Here is a 27,418-nt window from a genome sequence, read left to right as displayed (position 1 = left end):
GATAGACTATCAATGCTATCGCTAACACCTTAACTATCGATATGCAACACTAGTTCGGTTTGCAACACTAGTTCAGTTTGCAACCCTATTTCCTCTACTTTATTCTTGATATCGTTTTGTGCACGTCGTGTCGGGTATTTAACGGATTGTCATTAACACTAAAGAAAAAGCTAATATTTCGTTGGGTTACTTAAAAGAGGTGATAAATCTTTAGAAAATGGCTTCAACATCAGAAGAAACACTTCCAGAGGGGTGGGAAGCACGTAAAAGCAGGAGTACTGGTAAGAGCATATACAATTTCATTATTTATTACCTACCCTGCATCCTTTATTGATTTTTAGACCTCGAACTAAAATTAGTCGTACCGGTGCCTTTTATCAAAAAAATAAGTAATTAATTTAACTCGATTCTATTCTACAATTAAAGAGCATGCTTGATTTAATGAAAATAAGTCATTATAAAACAACGTAGTGAACGTTAATGATTAGTCAATTTTTATACATTAAGTATAATATGTTAGACTGTTATTAGCTTAGGGAATCCTATACTGATGCCATACTGGTCAAAGCCTTTTATCTTAGCTTTATGGTTATATTATCAGTTTACATAGTCTGTCCTATTGTATTTTGAAGCAGGAAACTGAATATCCTGTGTGATATTAACATTATATTGTCATTGACTCAGGTGTTATATCACTTAATCCATGTCAAGACATTAGTTTATGGTGTCATGATGATATCCTTCATTTCCTTCTAAGACAAGATAGTCTGTCTATGACAAAATTTGTTACCTTACAGTGATTTGGGGCCTTTATGTACACACATTGGAACAAAAAATTTTAATTCAGTTTAATTAGTTTGCACATATATGTAATTCAGAAGAAGACAATTTTTGTATTCTCCGCTTTGCTGAAACTTCCAACTAGAGGGCACTATTTGTATATAAAGGTATTTAAATGAGGAGAATATGTTGTGTACTTTTATTTAGAGTTGAATGATAATTCATTATTATGCAGTTTATAAAGTCTGTTTTTACATGGAAAAATTATAATGAACATTTCATTAAATGCATAACTCATAAATACTCTGCTACAACCATAGCAACCAATAAGAGGAGAAAAGCCATTTAAACAAAATTTGACAGCAAAAACATGCAATATTATTAGTCAACAGCTTGATAAAACTATTATTTTCACATTGGATTTGCAAAAAAAATAGCATTTTGAGTGTGGACAAAACTGTTCTCGGAATTTTTTGGAAGTAAAATTAAAGGGGAAATAAGTAGTTCAATGTGTTGTATTTGTATAAATAAAGATATATTAATCAATCAGACATGCATGTAAATTGTCACTTATATTCAGAAACATTTAAACAGTGAGAATTGCAATGGGAAATAATGACTATGATTATTAATATAATTATTAGTGTCCTATTCTTAGTAGAGCTGATAAAATGAGACAATCTTCTGAAATGTAAATAGGAAGATATGACTTTCTGTTCTTAAAGAATGAAACTGAATGCTTATTCAGTTCATAATCAAATGACTGATGAAGTTTATTGATCCATTAAGAATGAAAATGATCTTCATAAAGTGATGTGCTATTATGATAAAGACACTTTTTCACATTGCATTTGTTGATAAAATAGCAAATTTTATTTGCTATTACTCTCTTACTTTTTTTTATTTGATCCTCTTTAAACTTATTTAAATGGACATATGGAGGCCAAATAATTAAATTATTTGGAGTGAAATATATTATAGAAGGTAATTTCATGCATATCAAAGTCCAAGAGGATATGATACCAAGTGTATCAATCATCAGTTGAACATCACAATATGAGATTCTAATAACCAAAACTGATCCAAAGATTTCAAATATTACTTTATGGTTAATGAAGACGAAGACATTGATCTGCTGTTTTATTTAATTTATTTTTATTCAAGACTGCAACAACAGTTCTTTTAAAATCTAATAAATGTATACTATCATCAATTTAATGGTAATTGGACCTAAAAAAGTGTTTATATAATAGTTGTCTAATATAGAAACACACTAGTTTCATAATATTGTCAATAGTAATTAATAAATAATTTATTTATTTTACATTTTATTTAAAAGTGATATATTTTAATATATCACTTTCATAAAATCAGTTATAATCATTGTATGTGCACAAGAAGTAAGGATGAGCTTATAATGCCAAGTTTCCGACTCCGCAAAGAGAATAAATCATTCTTGGGCCAAGGTATCCGTTTTTATAATAAAATTTCGCAGACACTTTAAACTTTACCATTTCATAAATTCAAATCATTTGTAAAAAATACATTGGTAAAGAAGAAAAATTATTGTATACAAGATTATATAGATGATAAAAAAGTATGGATGTAATGCTTGTTGACTTCCAGGCAGGATATATCACATACATATATAATTGTATTTAACTAACATATGACTGTATTTTTAGATGTTGAAAAAGAGTAACTACTGGTTTCTTGCTGGTTCTTCTCGGTAGAATCTACGTTCCGAACCGGTGGTAGCTTTACTTTATATAGTTTGTTAAATGACGATTCAAAAGTGCTTGTTACCCTACTTGAATAAAGTTTATTTTGAATTTTGAGTGGTGAGCACTCACCATTAGGTGACCCATCCGCCAACCTAAAAAAAATCTAAAACATGTTGGTGTTTGAAATTATTAGACACGACATGGTTTGACGAAGAAAAGGTGTTTTCCAATAGGTGGCGTTGCATACGTTATGATATTCGTTTAATCGATCGCGATGACATTTTAATAATATACAAAGATAGTTTCGCCGGACACGCCCTAAGTTCTTAAAACAGCCTATATCACAAATATAACAATTAAAATATGAAATTGTTGAAAGGCAATATTATTATACACACAAACCATTAAAATTATTGAATGGTTATGGTTTCACTGCATTACTATAGCCACCTTATTGCCTTAATCAAATCGAAAACATGAGGCATGGCAAAAAATTATGTTGTCAATTGAAATGTTGATCAAAAATTATACTTCAACAACTTAAATTTTTAGACGACTGTTTATTATCAAATTATATTAACATTTGAAGCCAATACATGTCAGCGCGATAAATACATAGAAGCCGATTATTTAAGATCTTTTTGATTATTATCGGTCTCTGAACCAAATCACTTATAGTTTCTCATGTTATGTATAGTCTATTCCAACTAAAAGAGAACGAAAGCAAAATAAACAACATTTAATTTACGCGATATCATTGGTCAACAGCTTGATTAATCTGTAATATACGTTATGAATCTGCAAAAAATAAAGTATTTAAGTGGAATAATCTTTTATATAGATATTAATCAATAAGTTTTATTAGTGCACAATATAGCAGAGCTATTAGAAAATCGTGTGGAATGCATAAAAATCTAAGGTTTGATTATCTTCATTCCTTATTTGATTGGAATAGACTATAGGTTTTTATTTTGATAACTTATTTGAACTTATTTTAAATAATAGACTCAAGAACATACATTTGGTTTGCTGCAAACATATTATGTTTATATCACACCAAATGTACATTCATTAATTGTATATATAATATATTATTTTCGGGGAATAATTTATTTTTATAATTTTTTTTTATTATTGTTATTAGGTACTTACATACTTTTCTGTTATAATCCAATGTTGTTCAATGAAAATGGTGAGCCATTATCAAATATAACAAATCCTCTCAGGTTTAAATTATTAATAAAATAAATATAACATGATGAATAAATATACTTTAAAGATAAATATAATTAGAAAATATTATTTCATAATATTGCAATTTGCATAAATAACATTGTTGTGCTACCAAGAAAAAATTTTAATGTATATATTTAAAATATTATGCATAAAATTACAGGTATGATATACTTCTTGAACACTCATACCAAAAAGTCTCAGTGGGACAAGCCAGATGGTCCTGCTCCTTTGGTAGATGAGGATGATGGTGATGTCTGTCCCATTCAAATACAATGCAGCCATCTGCTTGTGAAGCATGCTGGGAGCCGGCGCCCATCTTCTTGGCGCGAAGAGAACATCACTAGGACAAAGGAAGAAGCTCTGGAGATGTTAAAAGGTAATTATAAGTTATAGATTATTCAAAAAAAACATCTTAAATAATAAAAATATAAAATCAATCTTTCAAAACTGTACAATTGATTAACATAAACACAATTACTGAAGTAAATATGTACAAATGTAATTTTCTTAATTTATTCTATCATAATAAAGTCATTAAATATACTTCTATGAAGAAGTTAAAAAAACTTACGGTACTGTCATATGTGGATAATGGAATGTACTTACAGAGTTTCGCAAGAGGATTGTGAACAAGGAGCTGTCTTTTGAGGAACTCGCCAAGACTTATTCTGATTGCTCATCAGCCAAGCGCAACGGAGATTTGGGTCGTTTCAAGAAGGGACAGATGCAGAAAGCATTTGAGGATGTGGCCTTTTCGCTCAAGATTGGTCAACTGAGCCAAGTGGTTGATACTGATTCTGGCCTCCATATTATCGTAAGGACGGCTTAAATAGTTTCTGTAATGTATTCTACTATGTTAAACCAAAAAAATTAAGTTGTATGTATAAACATGTTCACATTACAATTTTAAATCGTTTTTTTTTTTAAGAAAAAATCAATTCTTAGTCGCCAATTTCTGATTAATTCAAAGTATCTTATCTTACTTTCACACTTTAGTGTGAACATGTGAATTTTGTATTCTACAAACTAATTTGTTAATTTTATGTTGTCGAATATGTAATACAATAAATTGACTTTTTTACTTTCTTGCATTTATTTTTAATTTTATTAACAAACTGCAAACAGATTTATGACTGACATGGCTAATCTCATTGGAAAAGAAAATTAAAACTTTTATTAAAATCTAAATGTTAGTGGTTAATTCAAATATTTTATGTGTCTACAATTCTTACAATAAATAAATTTATATATATTTGAAATATTTATTCTCGATGAGAATGGATATTTGTAGCAATGAATAAATATTCAAATTTATATTTATTTATTGAAGATTTAACTGTAGTGATTAACATATATTATCTAAAATGTTGTATTATCTTATTTTTCCCATATCTGTAGTGGTAGAGGAAATGTTCAAGGTGTCTAAATATATTGTTAAAAAATAAGAAATTTATCAGAATATAACAGTATTGCACCATACTTTTCACATTATTTTATACTTTTGAATTTCATTTCATACTTTATATTTACTATTCTTTCATTATGACCTAGTTTATATTGAAAATGCAACATCATATTCCCAGATGATCCAGCATTTTAATACCCAGTGATGAAAACTTTTTAGCTGTTTTTGATCACATAAACTCAACTCAAATCACAGAAACTAATACATTGTAACTATAATAAAATAAAATTGCAGTTGACTGTTATATAATATATAAAACGATTTTCCAACAATAGTGTATTACATATTATACAAAAATATTTTTAAAACTCAAAATTTTTTGTTTTATATATTAATGTGTTATCAACATATTTAGCTATGTATGACTAGTTTGTATAACAGCATTGATCTTAATGTTTTTTTTTTATTTCCGAAGTTATGATTCATTAAAGTTAAAATATAAAAACATCTAATAATCATATTGTAAATTATTATTATTACTTATTTTATGGAGATACATTAAACTTGTTTTGATAACTTTTAAAGTATATCTAAGGGTTTTTTTTTATAAAAGCAGTGGCAAAAAAAGTAAAACTACTCCTTGTCAAAAATAACAATAAATTGTTTTTACATAAAACAAAGCAGACTGGAAACAAAATACAAATAAATAATACTCTACTGTAATTTTATTTTATTCTTATTTTTTAAATTTACCTTACTTCAAGCACAAGGATTGATTTAAAATATTGTTACTTAGTACCTAGTTATTATGGTATAAATGTGTAGAATCAATGAGTTTAGATGTAAACGGCCAGGCCGTCCGTTGTCTTCTCTGTTCCTAAATTATTGGTGTCTCAATATTTCATGTTCTTTACAATGTATCTAAGAAAAATGTAATATTCGGAAATAAATGAATAATATATACTATTCAATTTTATTCACATTCCTCACATTTTAATTATATAAGCCTGATTAACATACTTTACAAGCAACCTGTTCAGGATTTGCATGGGTGCAATTTATTAATGAAGAGTAAGAGAACCGCAGTAACAAGAAAAAAATAGTGGTATATTTTGAGTTATAAATAAGGTAAGAGGATCATACGAGATATGAATAAGAAATCAAAATTGGTTTGATTAATAGTTATATCGTAAAACATAGATGCAGGTGTGTCCATGTGTGGCTTAAATATTCAAATTGGAGTATTTTAACTCCCTGAATCAAAAATTTCCTGCATGACAGACATCTTAATATGCTATTTTGCTTAATATTTACTAGATTTGTCTAAGAGTAGAGAGTAGTACAACTGATATGAAAACACAGATTAACGAACATATTTAAAACAGTTATATCAATAGCGGAAAAGATAACAAATAAATGTAGTTTAACAAATACTAATAAAAACTACTATTTTAACAAAAAATCCAAAATTCATTCTTCGATTTTAGAGGTTTCAATTGTGATGTAAATATTCACTATTTTTTGCGCTTACATTGCAAACGCTGGCTGAATCTTATGAACTTATGATATATATAGTAAGTAATTTGTACCTGCACAATATATTTTTTTATAAACTTTACCGCGCTGTCAGGTCTACAAGTCACCAATTGAGTATTGACAACACAAAATAAAAATAAAAAACTTATAAAAAAATGCTATTGCGACAGCCCAAAAAATATTTATAGACATTTGAACACCACACTATGGTCTATAAACCACACGGGCAGAACAGTAACGTTAACGATATTGAAATTACAGGAAATTACGAGGCACAGTTAGCTCAACAGTAAAAAAATATTTGTATATCACGCCCATTCTCTTGTTCAGCTATTTAACTTCAATTGCAATTTTAAACTACATTATATTTGTATATAAGCGCAGGGGTCACATATTTAAAAAGAATAATTTCAATTAAGTTTTTGTTTACTCCCACCTTCTAAAACATTTACAATTTGTACACGATTTGTATTATCAGCACTTAAATCATCTGGGGTTAGTTTTGCTAACAGAACTTACAGGCATCAATTAACGCCATACAATACAGTGTTTGAATAATTATAGCATCCAAATAAAAGGAAGAAATTTACTGAACAAAATTTATAACTTTTAAGTATCACTAGTAACTACTTTTAGAAATTGAAGATTTAAAGTAGATTAGTTTAGTTTAAATATTTGAAAATAAAAAGGAATAGGCCTTAGATAATTTGTAATCATATTGTAATTGTATCAGAAATCCTAGAAAACTTTCAAAAGTCCTTTGTGGTTTAATTAAAAAAAATCTAAAAGGAAGTTTGAGTTCACAATTGGCTTTATGTTTACTTTTCTGGAAACTTTAAGGAATTAAAAAAACTAGAAAAATTGCCGCTGACTTCCTTTCGCGGGTTTTTGAAGAAAAAAAGTTTACCTTGTATTGTCGTTAGGAGATGTGCCTTCCATGGCTTTGGTATTGAAAAATTGCCTATATTTTATTTCTTTTATTTTTTACCATTCTGAAATTTACCTACAGACTAAAACTGAATACTAACATACTTTATGTCCGATCTGGCAACATTGCTACTGGTGCTGACGAGTGACGGATCATGATTTGAAGTGGGTAGAAGCTAAATGTGTTATTTTTGTGATGAGTGTTCGTGTTATTTTTGAGGTAATTGCAAAAAAATATTCTTTAGTAATAACTTTATACTGAACATAAAAGTGTATTTTTCATAGTAACGCAGGTGGCTGTTCATAAAACTCTCCCTACTTACTGCCTAGGTGGCAATTTTCGCACGTCAATTTTTCAGAATTTTTCTATTTTTATTAACAATAAATCTTTTCTGATTTCAATAGGTCATTGAAATCATTGACTAGTCATTATTAAATAAAAAAATATTGGAGCACAAATACAATATGAGTAGATTATATAAAAATACCTATCTTTATGTCACCGTCCAATTCAATGACGCGACGATTTTATTAGTCTTTTATAATATATTCAAAGCCTACAAATATAGTAAATATATATAAAGCATTTTTTTATACTTCTTTACCAATAAATTTGATAGAAAGTTACCTAAAAGTGTAAAATGTAATATTACCCTTTATTATTTACTTAATTAATATTCAATATTTTACTGTAAAACATATACAAAAATTGTATTTATAATAACATATGTATCAAAAGAATCAAACACTAGTTAAACAATTTATTAAAAAAAGTTAGATGTCATTTGGAAATAATAATTGTCTACATTTTCTTCTACATGTGAATATTATTAGTTTTAATATAAATAGGTAATTCAATCAAGTAGGAGAGAGTAGGTGTATGTAAATAGTATGAACAGGTAGGATGTTTATTTAATTTTATTATAAGAGTATTATTGTAAATCATGTTTCATATTTTTTATTAGAATAAAAAAATTAAAGGCTGTCCATTTTAGCACATTATTAGATACAGCACATTATCAAGAATTTCAATTGTAATAGGAAAATTTTATTTCATATTATAGCTAGATAATGTGATGTGGAACTCAAACAATTTCAACTTCAAAAACAATTCCTTTTTTTTGAGATTAATGATATTATAATAATCCATTGTGAGAATAACTCTCAAAATATAAAATCATCTTTAAAAATCTATATATTTCACAATATTTACTTACAATTCAAAGAAAGTTGATACAGTTTGTTAGGAAATTTGATGTTGTTGTTGTTTGTGTAACATTTTAGAGATATAACATCTTTAGAGATATATTGCATGTGATACTAAAAGATTAAAGCTTATTTAATTTAAAACAGATTATAGTTATTAAATTCCCACAATAAAACAAACTTCTTAAACCTATAATAACCTTTTCATCTTATACTTAATTATTGTTTTTGTCTTAAGTTCATAAGTGTTGATGTGTTGACTACATATATTTCAATATACCTATGACTTTATATTAACTGCAAGCATATCAAAACAATAGTTGTGTTAAAATAAGTTTTTATTTTCATTTATTATGATTTAAATTAACAAAATTTCCTTTAAATTATATTGTAGTACATCAATGTTACCAAATGATTAACAGTGTACATTAGATTCTATTTTATATGTATATTGAAATAGAACTCATAATTGCAAACATGCAACAGTACTCCACATTCAAATTTCGAATGTTAAGACAAAATCAATAAAATAGGTGTACCAACTTATAATAGAGAATAGTTGATTGAATATATTTATAACAGATGTTGGTAATACATGTCATATAGCAACACCTGTACAATTTTGTTTTTAGAGCACTATGGTGTGGTTAAAACATACAAAGGAAAAAGTATTAAGTAAAAATGAGATCACAAAGTGAAGTGAGCAATCAATACAGTGAACAAATGTGCAGTGTGTATTAAAAATTACTATCAGTATGTTGTATTATAAAATTGATCAAATAACTGGGGTTAGGGTCCTGTACTGGCCTATCTATACACGGTAGGTATCACCTCATGATATTTAACTATCAAACAACAATACACTGTGTTGTTTTATATAGAGGTGAAAGGTAAGTACTTATATCAACAAACATACAAACACAATACACAAATTATTAGGTTTAAGAGTGATTGCATGAATTGCATGTCTAAAGCCTACGTTGTTGTCAGTGTTCCGAGATGATTTCTTACCACAGGTTGACTACTTTGTCAGTTTACCCATCTGCTTGTCTTCTATCTTCTCAAGTTATAGATATCTGTTAGACATTGTTACAGGGGAAAATGGACCATTTATAAAATTTAGGGTAAAAAATAATTGAAATAATTAATTAATCCCATTAAATTATGTTAGGTTGAATAATTTATTATTAATTGATATATTTTAGTAAAATAATGGCAAAAAACCTTAGATAAAAACAAAAAAACTTAAATAAATATATATTAATGTTTCCTAATGTTTAGTTGTATCTTTTCATAAACAAGAGTAATTATATTATGATTTCGATCTATTTAAATTAATTATTTTACAATATAACACAGCATGGTTTGTTTAAAACATTGTGAGCATTATATATTTTTAAATATCAGTACTATAATAATTTCAGTTATATGAACATTGATTTTAGGGCCTCGAAATAAGGTTCATCATTAGAAAAATGAGCCAAAAATTTACTTGTTCTCTTAAAACTAATTTCACTACTAACATGTATGTTCTGAAAGGTGAAAGAATGTATGTTTCAATGTATGTTCATTTTACTCTCTATGAAGTTTTCTAATGAGAATGTTTTTAAAATATTAATGACATATTGCATATTACTTATCAAATTGAATCACAATAATAAGTAGTATGTCAATACTATTTTTTTCTCTCTATGAATGAAATTTATCACAGATGTCAGCAGTTGAAAGTAATGAAAACTCCTATTAATATATAATTATTTATGATAGAGCTATGTTATAATACAAATTCTGATTAATTTTCTTCTTGTTATTTTAAAAATATTATTTGTTTTATTCAAATACAAGCAATCAACCCCCTAAATATATGTTCGTTTATTTGGAAAGCAATATAATTATATTGCCTTCCATTGAAAGTATAAAATAGAAAGTTAAAGTTTTTACGTTTATCTTATATCAGAAGCAATAAGTGCATTATTATATACATATTTATATAAGGAATATTAATATTATAAAGATCATTATTTTCTCAATATCTCGTCAATGTATTAAGAATGATATCTATTATTTCAGTTCTTTGTGAAACTTTCATCAAATCTATTTTGAGATATATTGTTTTGTTAACACAATAGTTAAATATTTTGAAAAAATTTAATCATAAAATTGCTAAGAAATTTTATGATGAAATTTGAATCGTGAGCTAAGATGTATTAATTTTTACTTATTTTAAAAATAAAAATGGTTCTACAGCTTTGCATGCCCAAGACATTATAGGTAGGATACACTTCAAATGTTCTAAATAAAATCTTGGCCTTTCATCAAATTTTCCATTGTGCAGGTTGGGTTTGAACCTTGTAGGTACCACTCTTTATTACTTAGGCTCTTAGCCGTAAACTGTGTATGTGTATTTCTGTAAAAGTCTGCTTCAGACCCCTAGTACATTATTATCTTGCCTGCCTTCTTGTTGTCAGTAAGAGACTGTTTGTATATTAAATGTCTTTTTTTTTTTTAATTTCGTCCTTTATTTCAGTTCTATGTGAAGCTTTCATTGACTCCGAATTAGAATTTTCACTCGGAAAAACATAATATTTTTTTTTTTGTATATCATCATTAAATTCACTATTTTTATTTTTAATTTAGTATTGCACTCATGTATCATGTATTAATTAATGTTTTTGAATAAAAACAGTTGTGTGTGGGTGTGACATTATTTTTGTACAAAAAATATTTTTTGTACAAAATTGAATTATAACACTAGAATCCATATTGGTGCTGGTTACTATTTTGCGCACTATTGTCTAAATTTTTATCAACAATGGAAATTAAAAAACTAGTATTTAAAATAGAACTGAGATATATGACTTCGGATTTGTATTCTTGCTCATTGGTGCAGCATTGAATATAGATTATGATTAAAAAATACTTAATAAAAAATGATTGCGTTCCTGTGTCAAGGGTCAGTTTAGAAGAGTTATTGCAGTCATAACGATTACATTAAGATAAGTCCAGTAATGTGTGTTTCAGTAGTAAGTAGTAGTCAATTAATATGGTCACTTTGCCTGTTAGAAATAAATGATTGTCTGTATTATAAATGTTATATCAAATAAGGCTAATATATTGTTGTTGTTTTAGAATGCCAATCCAGGCGCCGCAATGGACGGACTACCTCAATTGTCCGGTGTGCTGTCGCGAGTTTGGCCCCCCTCCGCGGAGCCCTATCAGTCTTGGATGCGGTCACACCCTATGTGGTCACTGTCTTAAGCATTTGCATAGAAAACAATGCCCTTTTGATCAGGTTAACTTGCTTTTAATGTAAAAACGAAAATTCTCGATCACTAAGCTCATTTAAAATAAGTAGTCTGTAAAATTAATTTGTAATAAAATAAATATAACCGAGTCCAAAGATCTATTTCGTATTATATAAAGAGAGAAGTTACTCGTGATATACGTTTTAAATTCGATAGCAAATCATTCTCGGTTCATTCTCGTTATGGTAAAGCAGCAATAAACAAGGAACATCCGGTGTGATCTATTCACACAATATTTCATATTGAATTCATAGGGAGAGTCGAACTTATAAGAATACAATTCGTATCAATATTTGTGCAACTAGTTCATCTTTTATATTGTAGTGATTTTTATGGTGTACAGAAATGTTCGTGTTGACAAAAACGAAGCTGCCGATCTTAATTTCGTAGTTACAATCACGATGTTTACTTATAATAAATAGAGAAAGAGATAAAGGGTTTTTCTAATAGAGTTTGATATACGATATAATAAATAATTGGTATATATATTTATATTAGCTACAAAAAAGAAATAAACTGTTTTAAAGTAAGGAATATCGGAATAGTAAGTATAGATAATTTTTTTTTGTAAACGAACTGAATAAATGAATTAGAATTTATTTATCGTGCTATATATTTAAATAGATGTTACATAAGCCTGCCGGTTTTTAGCCCGTGTTAAATTAGTGATACAAATATTATAAATACAATATAAATGATGTTATAAGTTTTGATAGACTCGACCGATTATGATGAAATAAAGACTAAGAGATACCTTTCTGCAAACAGTAAAAACAATAGTGCATTTAGTTTAAGTTTTGAAAATTAGTAAATGACCATATTTTTACCTTACAAGATTCAGATATTTTTATAATCACAAAGAGACACTTAAATTTTATTTATTTATGTAGATTATATACTTAATAAGTATGTTTTAATATGTTAGACAGTAATCCACGCAGAGCCCGAAGAATTAGTAGTGAACACGGCGCTGCTACAGTTAGCCGGGTATACCCCGCCCGCGCAGCCCTACCACCCACCCTGCATACAGGCGTTGTCCGAGCACGACCGTCATGCGTATGACGTCATCGTGCGATGCCTCGAACACCTTGCCATCTACCTTAAACTCTGTGGTAATGGTCAGTTTATTTATGATATTGATATGCATAACATAAGCTAGTTGAATTAGATTTGTTTTTAACTTGTAATAGAGAAAATCATTTAAAAAATGAAATTCAATTGTATTTGATTTTATTGAGCAGATTTTGTCTCGGGGGAATATAATTGTATTTTACAAGAAAATCTCTCTCTAACTTATAATTTTCTTTATAGTTATTTTCTTTATTTAAATGATTACATCATATGCTATAGAAGTAAATGTACGAAGGTAAATAAAATGCTCAATTACATATAAACGAGTACGTGAGAAACATATGTTTATAAATCGTTACAATGACAAGAACACGCGTTAATTGAAATCAGTATTGCAGGAAACATGTATAATAGTTCAGATATCAACTACGATGACATAATCATTCAATGGTAGTTTGATCATTTTTAAAGATTGAGAATCTCGTAATTAATTAACTTTATATATATTTAAATCCTTATGTAATATATAAATCTTTCATTTATATTTGTTGATCAAAATAATCTCATTCGCTTGGTAGTATTTGTGGTAGTATATGTCGACAGACGCACGTTCATCATATCTGTCAATCTTTCGATACTATGTAAATAGGATACAAGTATGTTCCAACCGCAATAACAAAATAAATAATCGACGATTAATTAATAATCTCTGATATTAATTATGGTTTCGCAAAAATATAATTTTTGAATGTCGGAAAGTTGTTATTGGGGCTTTGAAATTTAATTAAAAGGAAAATAATTTTAATTGGAAAACAAAAAGTGTTGTATTGTGTCTAAAGGTCATGAGCTATAAGCAAATGCCATTCAGAGACTTGTTTGTCTTCACTCCGCCGGTTAAATATTTCTTTACTGTCCTGTAAACTTCAAAAGAAACTTCGAACGTTCTCGCAAAGCCGTTTATTACGAAAGAATTATTTTCAATGTCAATTTCTAAGAGTGAGTCGCTATTTTAAATTCAATAAAGGTTTTATTAAAGAAGTTTTTATGTAACCTTTGTTAGTTATTGGATAACTTGTTATGATTGATTTCATTGTATTGTATTTTGCAATGTTTTGTTCATAAACATTAACACCCTGTGAATTTCCCACTGCTAGGCTAAGGCCTCTCCCTGTGAGGAGAAGTTTTGGAGCATATTCCACCACGCTGTTTCACCACAGTGCGGGTTGGTGGAATAAACATGTGGCAGGTTTTCGTTGAAATTAGACACATGCAGGTTCCTCACAATGTTTTCCTTTACCACCGAGCACGAGATGAATTATAAACACAAATAAAGCACATGAAAATTCAGTGGTGTTGGGTCGCTTGGGTTTGAACCCGAAATCATCGGTTAAGATGCACGCGTTCTAACCACGGGCCACCTCTGCTCAATATTAATATATATAATAATATAGCAATATTTTGTTCGTATAGCGAATAATAGCACGGCGGGTAACCGGTTGTCGAGGCCCATGCAACGCAAGTTGGTGACGTTGCTTCAATGTGCCATCACTGACGAGGAGGGCAGGGGGAGGGCGGCACGAGCGGCGCGATCTCTTGGGGAGAGGACTGTCACTGAACTGATTCTTCAGCACCAGGTTACTTTCCAGGCTTTCATTTCTTAAAAGGACGAGTATTGTGCAAAATAGTGAGTTATAAGGGGTGTACTTTCTAAATTCAAAGTCTTGATAGTATTATATTATTTATATTTATCTCATATACTATGATAATAATTAAGTTCAAGGCTCTTCTAATTTTTATATAACAGCGTATATATTAACTATTAGTGACCATTACTGTTTGATAAATAACTGCTTTTATAAACTCTGTTTATTTCATAGAACCCTCAACAACTTAGTGCGAATCTGTGGGCAGCGGTGAGAGCTCGCGGCTGTCAGTTTTTAGGTCCAGCAATGCAAGAAGAAGTCTTAAAACTTGTCCTTTTGGCGCTAGAAGATGGTTCCGCCCTTTCCAGAAAGGTAAAAATATATACTTTCTTTATTGTTTGTTTAATTTGTACAAATTTAATTATGGTGTTTTTTTGTCTACAGGTGTTAGTGATGTTTGTTGTCCAAAGATTAGAGCCTCATTTTCCGCAGGCTTCCAAAACTAGTATAGGCCACGTCGTCCAGCTTCTGTACAGAGCTTCTTGTTTTAAGGTTAGACGATTTAAAACTAAAACTAATAAAGGTAATGATGAAATTTATTAATACGTGATAATCTCTTAGGTATCAAAGCGCGAGTGTGATTCATCACTAATGCAACTGAAGGAGGAATTCCGGACATACGAATTGCTGCGTCGGGAACACGATGCGCAGATAGTCCAAATAGCGACCGAGGCGGGTCTGAGGATAGCCCCTGACCAGTGGAGCGCCCTCCTCTACGGGGATACCGCGCACAAGAGCCACATGCAAAGTATAATCGACAAACTGCAAACACCCCAGTCGTTCGCGCAGTCGGTGCAGGAGCTGTTCATAGCTTTGCAAAGGACTGGTGACCCGGCGCAGCTGGTCGTCATTAGTATGCATCTCGACCGGCTCGCCAATATCGATGCTAGTCCTGGTGAGTAATATATAATATTTTAAATTTTTAATAAGCTTACAACTGCATCTTATTTAATTATACTATGGAAATATAACTCAAGGTCATTCTTGTAGAATTTTGTTATTTAGTTGATTATGTCTTCTCGACTAACTTTATCATTATTTCCTATTATTATTAATAATTTTCACAAAATAAAAAGGAAACGAACAGTCCGTATATGTCTGACTCGCCTAAAGTCTCCTCTCCGGCGTTAATGCGGGATGGTGGAGGTAAATTATGACAAGTTTAGTTATTAAAAATGGTTTTCATATTGTCCAGATGCGAAAAGTCCTACATGGCAACAGCTGGCCGAGATGATCAAGGCAATAAAAGAAGTCGTTTCCGGTCTTATCCACTATCTACAGCAACAAGCCTCTGGTCGCGACTCGAATCACAACCAGAAGCACATCCTGCAGGAGAGATGTATCGAACCATCGACTAGTGAGTTACTTTATACTTATTACTAATCTTCTACTTTTGATTTACGTTCTTTCATATATTTATCAATCTGCTCGTGGAATAGACTCTACGAATGAGCCTCGTTGTTAGGTACATGCACGTTATTTGTAATTTTACAACAGATTTTTCTCTAAATAATTCTCTAAATGAATTAGTTAATAAAATCTTACAACGATTATTACACACGATCGTGAAAATAAATATAATTTATTTTTACATTTAAATTATAGGAAAAGCTAAATCAAGATTCTTAATTATGTGGCTAAGAAATTTTTAAAAATGAAAATTAATGTAACAAACGGATAAATGAAATTGTTTTCAATTAATTTTAGTTTATTTTGATTATGATTATAGATGTATGATGTACGGTACTTTATGTGTATATCGAGTAACCGCAGGCCGTCTTTTTTTCGATGGCAATTTTTGTTAGTTAATTATGCATTTGGTTTGCATTTAGAGAATATTCCATTGAATATGCCTGTCATGCACGTTTCCTCGCATCATATCAGGTCTATACTAATATTGTAAATGCGAAAGTAACTCTTTCTGTCTGTCTGTTGCTCTTACACGGTCAAACCACTGAACCAGAGCAAGATGCAAGTTTTATCCTTAAGGAAGTAAAGCTTGCTTCATGCCAAATACTTTTTTTTATTAACAACTAATGACCAACCCCATAAACGCGAGCGAATCTGCGTCGACAACTAGTATTAAATATTTTTCTTGATTTTTTTATAATATAATTAAGTATGCTTGAGTTTTATTTTTTCAAAATTTTTATGTATATAAGTACTCATTTCTCGTGTATCAGGATTTTTTTAATATCAATTTCATAAAAAAATATTATGTTTTGTATTTTCCAATTAAATACTTTTTTTAGAGCCATGAGCGTCATGATTCATTAAAAAAAAAAAGCAAAATTTTGCCAATGTTATACATAACTACTCTTAACGTTCACGTTTATTCTGATGTAAAAGGTAACAACCAATTCTGAGAATAAATATATATTTTATAAATCAATAATATGCAATCTCGTCATCTCGTTTTGACACAGGAAAATAGTAGCATCGTTTCGTTGTTATCGGCTGCATAGCTCTCCCGGTGTTTAATAGTTATAGACGTGCATTCGCTATCAAGAATCAAATAAAATTTATATATTTGTCCTAATCAATGGGTCGCTGTGTATATCTAATCTGATGTCTAAGCAGTCAAATAACTATAAAAACAAGTGAAGTGATATCAATCAGAAAGTTTAAAAATTGTTCGCGGTGAAAGTGCGTCGCATGACAAATGCGTAGTTGGCTATAAAAATGATTGAAATTTAATTTTTAATTAAAAAGTGTTTTATTGTTATCATATTCCTGGATGTTAATATTCATTAATTATCTTTGTTTTTATAACGAAGCGATATTTTGGCTACCGTAGTCAGAATAATTCATTAATTCTCAATTTGGTGTAGTGACATTATGCGTTCAGATTACTCCATGAGAATACAATAGCATTTCAAAAAAGGAATATTATTACGTCAACATAGAACTTCGACTATTAAAAATTGCTGACCGTTTGATGAAAGAACAAATACTGAGTAGTGAGGGGGGTTTACAAATCTGGAAAGTATATTACGAGCGTTAACTTTCCTGTCACGAGTATTACATAGGATATTCGCCATCTTATATACAATTTCGAATTAAGTTAAATACATTTAAATAAAATGTCGAACGTTGAAGTCGCCGTCAATTTTATGATGTACGTTTTGGAAGAAATGAAGAAACAAATAAATCGGAGAGTTTCCAGTAGCATTGATGATATTCTATATAGACTCTATATTGCGGAACAGCAATTGCAAGGATACAACCTCGACGTGTTCGGCGTTCCAGAAACAAATAATGAAAATTTGTTTGAAACGATCTATAACATCTCTGTAATCTTGCAGTACCCATTGCATTTTAATGTGCACAGCTGCAATAGAATTGGGTTCGTTAATAATTATCCGATGCCCCGACCGATTTCGGTCCAATTCAATACTCCGATTATCCGAGATAATTTTCTTCGAGCGTACATTATATTTAATGAGGCGGCAAACAGTGTTGAAGAGAGATTGAATACGGGCTTTTTAGGATTCGCTGGTGATGTGCAACCGGTCTACGTATGTAAGCACCTGTCTCCGGTTATTAAGTGTTGCATGCTGAAAGGCTGAAACGCGGCTAAAGTTGACGTAAACTGTATTTGCTGTCCTGAGTTGAAAACATTTAAGTGTTGGTCATGTAATAAAGTTATTATTTGGTATATGACTATTAGGCCCTACTAGCGGATTGTGGAAGGGGGAGGGGGGGGGGCTTCTTTGCTGTTAAACCTTATCAAATAAAAATGATACTCTCCTGTTTATAATATTATTTGGGATGAAGCTGAATAGCCTAATAGTTTGGCAATTTATATTTACTGATAAGTTAAACAGTCTGCCGACTATAAAGCTTTGTCTGTCAAGAAAAATTAATAATTTTTTTAATTGTTATAATGGAAATTATCACTTGCCTTTAATTCTATAAAGTCGCGCTAAAAATAAACATCCGCTAACGGGATAACGCGCATGCGTATTGACTACGCATCTTACCGTTCAATAAATATAAAACCGATAGATAGGTCCTCGATGTGCCGCCATCGGACCTGACAAAAACAATCTCAAATTGATTGATTTGTATGACTACTAGTTTTAAAAGTATGATATTTCTCACACATGCAACTAAGTGACCGGCCAGCGGCGACTTTCATAGGTTCAGTTTCAAGACATTAGTCCACTTCGACTTAAACTCCAGTACTTTCGAACGATTTATACAAATAACTTGTAATAATCTAAATGTTGTTGTAATTTGTCAATAACTGAGACGTCAAATAAAGCTACGGGAATGATTAGCGGCACCCGTATGCTGGTTAAGTTAATTTCAGTTTTAACGGACAGGTTTAATCTGACTTTGCGTTCGAACAGTTTTTGCATCCGTTTGAAAAGAAGTGTTGCCAAGCGGTTCGGATTAAATCGATTAAATCGATTAAATCGAATTTCAGATTAACCTTATATTTTAAAGCCTATTAAGTCTATTATTTTCAATTTATGTTTCGAAATATTATATAAGTATTAAATACATTGGTTCATTTAAAATATTAACCGATAATTATAAAAATGTTGTAAAGTTAAACAGTATTTCTAGTATTTCTAGTACTATATCTACAACACAGTGTTAAAATGTTAATTGTTACTAATGTATTTGATTTTGAGATCCTTGATGGATTGGACATATCATTGACAGAGGTGACCGTGTGACTTACTTCTATTTACTCACGAAAAACAAAGTAGAGGTCTAATTTTTTTATTTATATTTAATGTTTTGATATCTCTTAGGGTAATTTGGTGTCGAACATAGTGCTGGTGTGTTTGGCGCCCTCTTCTAGTAAATCGTTGCTGACTGACTTGAAATATTTGTTTAAAGAACGAATGGGATTACTGTTATTTTATTTGTACACTACAATAACATCTTCATAAGAGGGAGCGTTTTTATATTCGCGGAATGGGGCATATAGGGGAGACATAAAAACCCCAAATTATTTTTCCTTTTTAATATATTCACCTGCAAGACGGATATATTTTTCAGATCTTTCAAATAATTTATTTATAACATATATCATAAAAATATATCTTAAAAAAATATCATCAAAATACGCCGAAACTAAATTTTTTAATATTAAATTAAGGTAAATTTTTTACCCCGTAGCTTTTTATTTCATTTTTGGAAAAAGGTAGTATTCACTCGAAGCCGGGTTTGGACTGTTGGGTGGGTGATTCAAAATGTCGAAGCCCACCTTATGCAGGGCAGAAATAGCAACGCGGCTCTTGTGGACGGGCGCGTTGTCGCGCAGTAGCAGCACACCTTTAACCATAAGTTCTGGCATGGTCACCTCGATGGTTCTGCACGGCCTCGGGTCGTCTTCAAGTAATTTCCTTCCTTGTTTAAATAAATTGTTCCACTTGTGGTTTTTCCTGGGCAAGAGTCGCCGTAAGCCAATAACATCTCATTCAGTATGGTCGGAACAGATCATTCAGAACACATCCTTGTTAGGTAAGGAACTTTATAACGGCACGATATTCGATATTTTCCATATTTTACTTTTCACTCCCGTTTATATTGATTGGTTGACGATAGTTCAAAGAATAATTTTTAAATTACAATGAAACCTCGTATTTATACTAATTATGAGTTAATGAACAATTTACAATCCTTAAGAGCTTAATCACCCCTCCTCCAATCCTCTTATTCCGCGAACATGAAAACGCACCCGTACAAATTATCTGTTCTCTATTGTCGCTACTCAGACGGAGTAGGACGTATCATAAGTGATTTTAATTAATTATTAAAATCATTTTTTTTTTCATTATATATTATTAATGGATTAATTTCCGAATAACATACTCGGTCATAAAAATCAGTTCTCGTTTTGATGCATCATCAATAACATCCAGAGTAAATTAAAATGAAATCAAAAATTATACTATACTATTATATTTCTTTAGTGTTTTTAATTACTGTTGTTTGAATATAATTGTGCCTTCTATTGTATGTTATAAATGCAAATATTAAGTATGGTCTTATATACATTTATATAGCCTATGTCTTATTGCTATAACATTTTGGTTGTTTTTTTTTTTTTATCAAATTGATGTGTTATTTATATACGCGACGAATTTTAGTTTGTTTCATAATATATATTTATATGTATAAGTTTATTCGATTGTCATTCTTGGGTGTATGTCTTGTAAATCAGAGATATTTCTGCTTTTGCGACGTGACTTGTGTGTTGTGTTTGTTTGCATGTTGCGAATTGATGTAATTGATCTGTCTCACTTTCAGAATATCAATATTCAGGTAATAATTGTTTTGTTTATTACACTTTAATCTCCCTGTAGAATTATTTATGCCAGTAACACCCGGATCTAACACAAAGTTACGAAATTTTGGATAAATACAATTTTTTTTGTAATGCGTTTTGATAAAATCAATTGTGTACCGCTCGCGTGCTTGCATGTGCAAATGGACAAATGTTACGTAACGTTAAGCGAATATTTTCAGTTAATTATTTGAATTAATTGTTACGTAATATAAAATGCACATTCGCACATTTAACAGTATAGATTCAATTGTAAATGTTATAATTAAATTTTGCCAATACAGGCCAGCCTTCGCCGCAGACTGCGACTACCCCGACTCACAAGTACAAGACAGCAATGTGCAGGGATGCAGTGACCAGGTCCTACTGCCCGAGGGGCAACTCCTGCACCTTCGCTCATTATGAAGAAGAATTGGAAAGGTAAAGAAAAAATGAATACATACTATTAATATTGTATGATTATTAATAATATATAATTGTATATATAAGCTATTACTTTTTATCACAGCAACGCGAAATATATTTAATTTGTTAAAAAAGTTTTCGTTCATTTTATGTTCCGCTGCATATGCGAGTTTATAGTATTTCTGGTTATAAAAAAGCAACTTATATTGCGAACTTATTATTATATGTTTAGTGATAGATATGTTATATAACGATTGGGCCAAAGGATTGCCTATGATGTCTTTATTATTTGTATCGTACGAAAGCAACTACATTGACACAAACAACGGTCACACAGACTTCTCATTATGCCTGTTTAAAATCTTTGAGTCAAATATGCTTATTCATGACGCTTATTAATAATGAATAAAATGTAATTATATTGTTTCTTTCGGAGGAAATTAGTTTTATATTTAATTGACTTTTTCGTCAAGAGGTTAACGTGTAATGCTGTTGCTATTTGCGTATGAGGTTCGTCAAGTACCAGTATCATAAACATTCGATGGGAATTAAGAACTTGGCAGTGTCACATTTTCGTGCCTCAGAATGCACGTATAGATACTTTACTTGGTGGTAGGGCTTTGTGCATGCAAGTCTGGGTAGATCCACTCATCAGATATTCTACCACCAAACAACAGTACTCAGTATTGTTGTGCTCCGATTTGAAGGGAGAGCCAGTGTAACTACAGGCAAAAGGGACATAACATCTTAGTTCCCAAGGTTGGTGGTGCATTGGCGAAGTAAGGAATGGTTAATATTTCTTACACCGCCATTGGTGACCACTGACCATTAACCAATACCATTAAAAAAAGGATCTCGATTTACGGGCGGGTCGGGATGCCATAATTCCACTAAAGTGAGGATATACAGAATGCAATTATGTAATTAGATACACACCTCCATTAAAATATGTCCTTCGTAGTTGGCAAGCCTCGTGCGAGATTGGCCACCTTTGACTGATGTGGGTAAGGAAAGGGTAATTTTTAAGTAAAATTTTACAGGTACAGGGCATTGCCAAATACAAACCAGGCTATAACCAATGGCAACTACACGTACATGCCCCCGCTGCCACCTGCATTGCCGCTGCAGCAACTGCCTCAGCCGCTCCCCCTCCCGCAGATGTACCAGAGGTTCCCAATGCCTCCACCGCAGCCCCTCGCTCAACATCCGCATATTGACAACTACAACGTCCAGTGTTAGTATATTCTCCAGTACTTTGGATACAGCCAGCCATCGGGCTCATTCATTAGCGATGTCTGCTAAATATTGACAATTGTACGGTAGAAGGAAATATAATTATGTACATATTTTAGATTTTCATAAAATGTTTGTTTGAAATATCGCCTGTCGTCGTCTTACCTAATTTATTATTTCTTAGTAGAAGTAGGTAGTGACTAGAAAATTAGCCATCTGATGGTAGACAAGTAAGAAATAGTAACCATACCTTATCGTTTAAAAATAAACATTTGGCCGTGCCTTTATATATAGTCTCGTCTATAGATGATAGCGCATTTTAGGATTTTAGAAAATCAAGTTCATGAAAAAATGTATAACTTTATTTAAACCCGCAGGATAAAATACTGAGGAGGAAAGTTTACGTATTCATATTTATATATCCATGTTTTTTGTATAGCGATAACCACACTACCGACACAACCGATGCCACAAGAACTGCTCACAAATCAGGAATATGGCGCTGATAATCAACGTGCAGATTGTATCCAGCAACCTCAGTAAGTTACATTTTAATGTTTCATTCAATAGCGTCTTGTTAGTTTTCCCCAAACAAAATTAAGCTTTTAGAAGGATCGAACTTGTTAATGTATCTTAAATTAAGTTTGAAAAGATTAAACTTTGGAAACCACGAGTTACATTTGTTTTCAAATTTATTTATTTCGGATTAACTGTAAATCAGCTTGAGTATCGTGTTTACATACTACAAATACATACATACATACATACAAACAAAATACATAAAAAATTTACACCGTCATATTGTAAAACCATTATTACGCGAACAGATACGATTTGGTAAAAATATTTAAAGCTATTTTAAACTGGAGCAAACAAGGACTCATTACTCCATCATAAATCAAATTTAGTCCTTACCTCAGTAAATTACTTTTTAGGAACTACGCTTCTGCCCTGATGCACAACCAAGCACAATTGGGTATAAATCAAAATTCCATGATAGTCCCAATACCGGATCGACCTTACTACGGCCGTTACGGAGTAGTCGCCATGCACGATGAACCCTCAAACAATATCCAGTTTCCACGGCAAGAATTCGTCAATCCCGTATTCCAAGGCGCAACCAATACTGGACCGATAACCGGCTACCCGAACCAAGAACAGACCATGCCTCCACCGATGCCAAATATGTTTGTACCGGTGCAACACGAGGCTCCGCGAAATATTAGCCCATACACATTCGATGATCGTAAGTTCGTCATATTTGTCTTGTTACTAATTTAATAAATGCGTTGTATATTATGTTTTCCAAAATTAAATGCAGCTATGTATGTATTGGGTTAAACAATTCCAATTTTTTTTTTAAACAGCGATACCCTCAGAGCTCTTGCCTGACTATCGAGTTGAGGCGTCGGCCTTCGCTGTCGTACCACGTGACCGCCGCATTGAACCATCTTGGCCAACCAATAGTGTGAGTAAAACATTAATGGAATTTAGTTGATAATGTTGTAAACCAGTGTAACTTCAGGCTCAAGGGACACGAAATCTTCGTTAAGTTGATGACTATCTAAGAAATTATTACTCTTACGGCGGGAATGTTTATGGCTTGTGGAACATGCCATATGCCATATATTTGTTTCAGCTATAGGAAATCCATCCTCAATAAATGAGGGAGGAAAGTTCATATGGAAGATTTTTAGGAATAAAATGTTGAAAAAAAATATGTTTAAGTTTAGGCTTCTTTTTATATATAGGTTTGGCTTATATTTATGATATAGTTGCACCAACTAACCGTTAGTATAATTAGAATTCCACTATTAGTTAACTAAATAACAAATTGAAGAATTTGGGTTGAAATTCTTAACCGTTACGTACAGAAATGCTTTATTAAAATTTTATTTTGATATTTTAGTCACAGGATCAAATAAGGTGTACCTTTAAAATAAAAACATCATCTGTTATCATCACGATCGTACTTTGTTGCAGGTTTTTAATTTCGACTCTATGAGGAACACTCTTCCACACGGACCCTCTACTCCAGAGGATGTAAGTTATATTTTACTCACGTTCCCTTTAAAATAATCCATTTATTTCAATGATACCGTGGATAAATAAAGATGATTGGATCAGGTGTCCTCGTTTAAATTATCGAAAGTTAAGGTTTGGGTAAGTTATGAAAATATGTTTGGCAGATATTCGCTGTACCGAGTGACAGGCGGGCTGTCGGAGCCGACAGACTCGGGGCGGTAGCTGAACGCATGGCAGCCGTGACTTCTGAGCTGGCAATCAGAGCTGATGATGTAAGACTTATCGCATTAACCTTATTCTTAATTCTCATATTCATATAATCTGCCCATGTGTTCAGTTTTACTATATACACCCAAAAAAGATTATTTTGACCCAAAGACGTTCTATTCCGAATCGTTGCATTTCAGTTCGACTTTGAAATAATACTCTCATTATTGAAAGAGGTTTTTTCACTTCAATAACATTCAGATCTAGGATACTTTAATATATTATGACTACATTGTTTATAAATACAGTTGGTAACAATAATTAATCAATTTGTATTGTTCACAGGAAGAACTAGAGGAGGAACTGCAGGCCCTGGAGCGCCGTATCGACACCGAGTTCAAAAGCACTGATTAAATGTCGATACTGAGTTACTATCTCATACCAAATATAAATTATCAAATGTAACGACTTTAGGTTGAAAGATAAGAATAATCAACGCAAGTTGACAGAGACGGACGCATTTCTTATAAGTTGTATCGAGTCTTTGAAGATCTTATTGGATATTAGAACTTCTTATTTATTAAAAATAAATGAGAAGATTTTATATTTATTAAAAAAATAAATAATCAAAGACTTCAAGTATAACTTGTATTGAATGCAAGAAAAGATTAACTATAAAATCGTACTTCCATTGTAATTACTCATCTTCCTTTAATATAGAATTACGCAATAGGATTAGTAGTGACGTAAATAAATGTTTGTAGGACCTAGTTTGACTTCGACGATTCGTAGAAGCTGTCCTTAGTGTCTCGGATGCTTAATAATATCTAAACGGAATATATGACACTCATTAAAAGAAGACACGTTTTAATGTATAATTTTATCTCGTGAAGTAACAAAGTCTATGAAAAACAACTCATGACGCTCCTTGGTATTTTTATAGACAAACTAATAAATTATATATTTATTTAAATTTGTAATAAAGTTATTAACGTTTGCCTTTACGGCAATAAATGAATTGACACTAGAAGAGACTTCGCCGTATTGTGGTCGCATTTAACTTTCCTCTAAATTTATAGCCTATGTGATTAGGCAAATAAAATAATAAAGTCAGACATTCATCGTTCATATATTGTAAGTGAAAGTGAAATAATTTGTTTTATCTTGGAACTAATTTTTAGGGTTCCGTACTGATAAGAACAAAGTCATAAAATATAACTTCGGTGACCGCCTGATGCCCATCAGTCTGTTCGTCCGTCCTAATATCGCAATCGTCATCGCAAAATATTGATTTTTAATTTGATATAATTTTCAGTAACGGTTTTATTTAACAAAAAAAAATATTTTTTGTATCGTTTTATAAAATCGTTCGTTGATTTGAGAAATCAATTTTTAAACGGACTTAATATATTTCGATTACTTTTATTATTAGTGTCACTGACTTTTTATATATAAAACGGTATAAGATGCTATGCACTAAAAATGCGTTTATAAAATTCTTCGAGAGACAAAACAATACGGCGTAAATTTATTAAATCAAAATTACTTAACTCGCTGACATTATATTAAATTAAAAAGGACTAAATAATATTTTTATTGAAAAATTTACTTTAATATTTATATTTTAGTTTAATAAGTCATAACTTGGTGTAAATAGTTTTAATTTAATATAATTTGCTATCAAATAATACAAATTAGCTAATTAGGTACCGTACTGATTACGATATTGTGATAATTATTTTCTCCAATAATTTAAGCGACATTTGTTTGGCGTTAACTTCTAATATATCCTTAATATATTACAGTTAACAATTAAGGTAAAACACATATAAATTGTTACTGTAATATATATTTCGATATATCTGTTCTTTCATGAAACTATAATTTACGTATATGTATAAATGTATAAAGTATAAAGCCAAGTTAGACATTTTCAATTTAATACGTAGGACGTACACAGAAAATTTTAAAAAACATTATTAAGGAAAGACGATGTCTGGTTATCTGATAAAATAAATACAAAAAATTTATAAACGTACGTTGAAAAGCATACAAAAGCGCTTTATTTAAAACAGTAAGTTGAACGTATTGCAGTGTACACTTTTAGGTCCATTTCAATCCAATTTGTGCAATACAAATTCATCACATCAAAAGTATATTTAAGTAAGTAGCTTGAAGAATGATGTTTTTCTATTATTATTATTATTATTATTTAATCGTTTTTACAAATTGAATTAAGATGGACGCCAATTCACACAAACACACACACACGTGTCTAGTTAGTCTTGCCGTCCAATAATTGACTGTTCTTTAAAATGAGAAATTTAAAGTAATACTCACATTCTATT

General features: G+C 30.8%; 2 protein-coding genes across 5 annotated transcripts; both read left to right on the top strand.

The window, feature by feature from the left end:
• Window positions 1-82: 82 nt before the first annotated feature.
• LOC125075833 (putative peptidyl-prolyl cis-trans isomerase dodo) lies at window positions 83-4,823 on the top strand. The gene is made up of 3 exons (XM_047687626.1): window positions 83-281; window positions 3,901-4,116; window positions 4,349-4,823. The coding sequence occupies exons 1-3, from the start codon at window positions 218-220 to the stop codon at window positions 4,567-4,569; spliced, it is 501 nt and encodes a 166-aa protein (XP_047543582.1). The 5' UTR covers window positions 83-217; the 3' UTR covers window positions 4,570-4,823.
• A 2,930-nt stretch (window positions 4,824-7,753) lies between these two features.
• Window positions 7,754-26,640, top strand: LOC125076062 (roquin-1). 4 transcript variants are annotated; one of them, XM_047688003.1, is made up of 16 exons: window positions 7,754-7,828; window positions 11,944-12,106; window positions 13,045-13,237; window positions 14,661-14,824; window positions 15,068-15,205; window positions 15,278-15,385; window positions 15,455-15,788; window positions 16,089-16,250; window positions 21,485-21,620; window positions 22,646-22,839; window positions 23,278-23,377; window positions 23,774-24,084; window positions 24,206-24,306; window positions 24,822-24,881; window positions 25,028-25,135; window positions 25,416-26,640. In XM_047688003.1, the coding sequence occupies exons 2-16, from the start codon at window positions 11,945-11,947 to the stop codon at window positions 25,482-25,484; spliced, it is 2,340 nt and encodes a 779-aa protein (XP_047543959.1). In that variant the 5' UTR covers window positions 7,754-7,828; window position 11,944; the 3' UTR covers window positions 25,485-26,640. The 4 variants fall into 4 exon arrangements, with proteins under 4 accessions (XP_047543959.1, XP_047543957.1, XP_047543956.1 ...); XM_047688001.1 differs by lacking the exon at window positions 7,754-7,828 and adding an exon at window positions 9,618-9,634 and having other exon boundaries at window positions 13,045-13,231; XM_047688000.1 differs by lacking the exon at window positions 7,754-7,828 and adding an exon at window positions 9,618-9,634.
• Window positions 26,641-27,418: the final 778 nt, after the last annotated feature.

Source organism: Vanessa atalanta, chromosome Z (assembly GCF_905147765.1).
Source record: "Vanessa atalanta chromosome Z, ilVanAtal1.2, whole genome shotgun sequence".
Taxonomy (NCBI): Eukaryota; Metazoa; Arthropoda; class Insecta; order Lepidoptera; family Nymphalidae; genus Vanessa; species Vanessa atalanta.
This window is presented reverse-complemented; position numbering and strand designations above follow the sequence as displayed.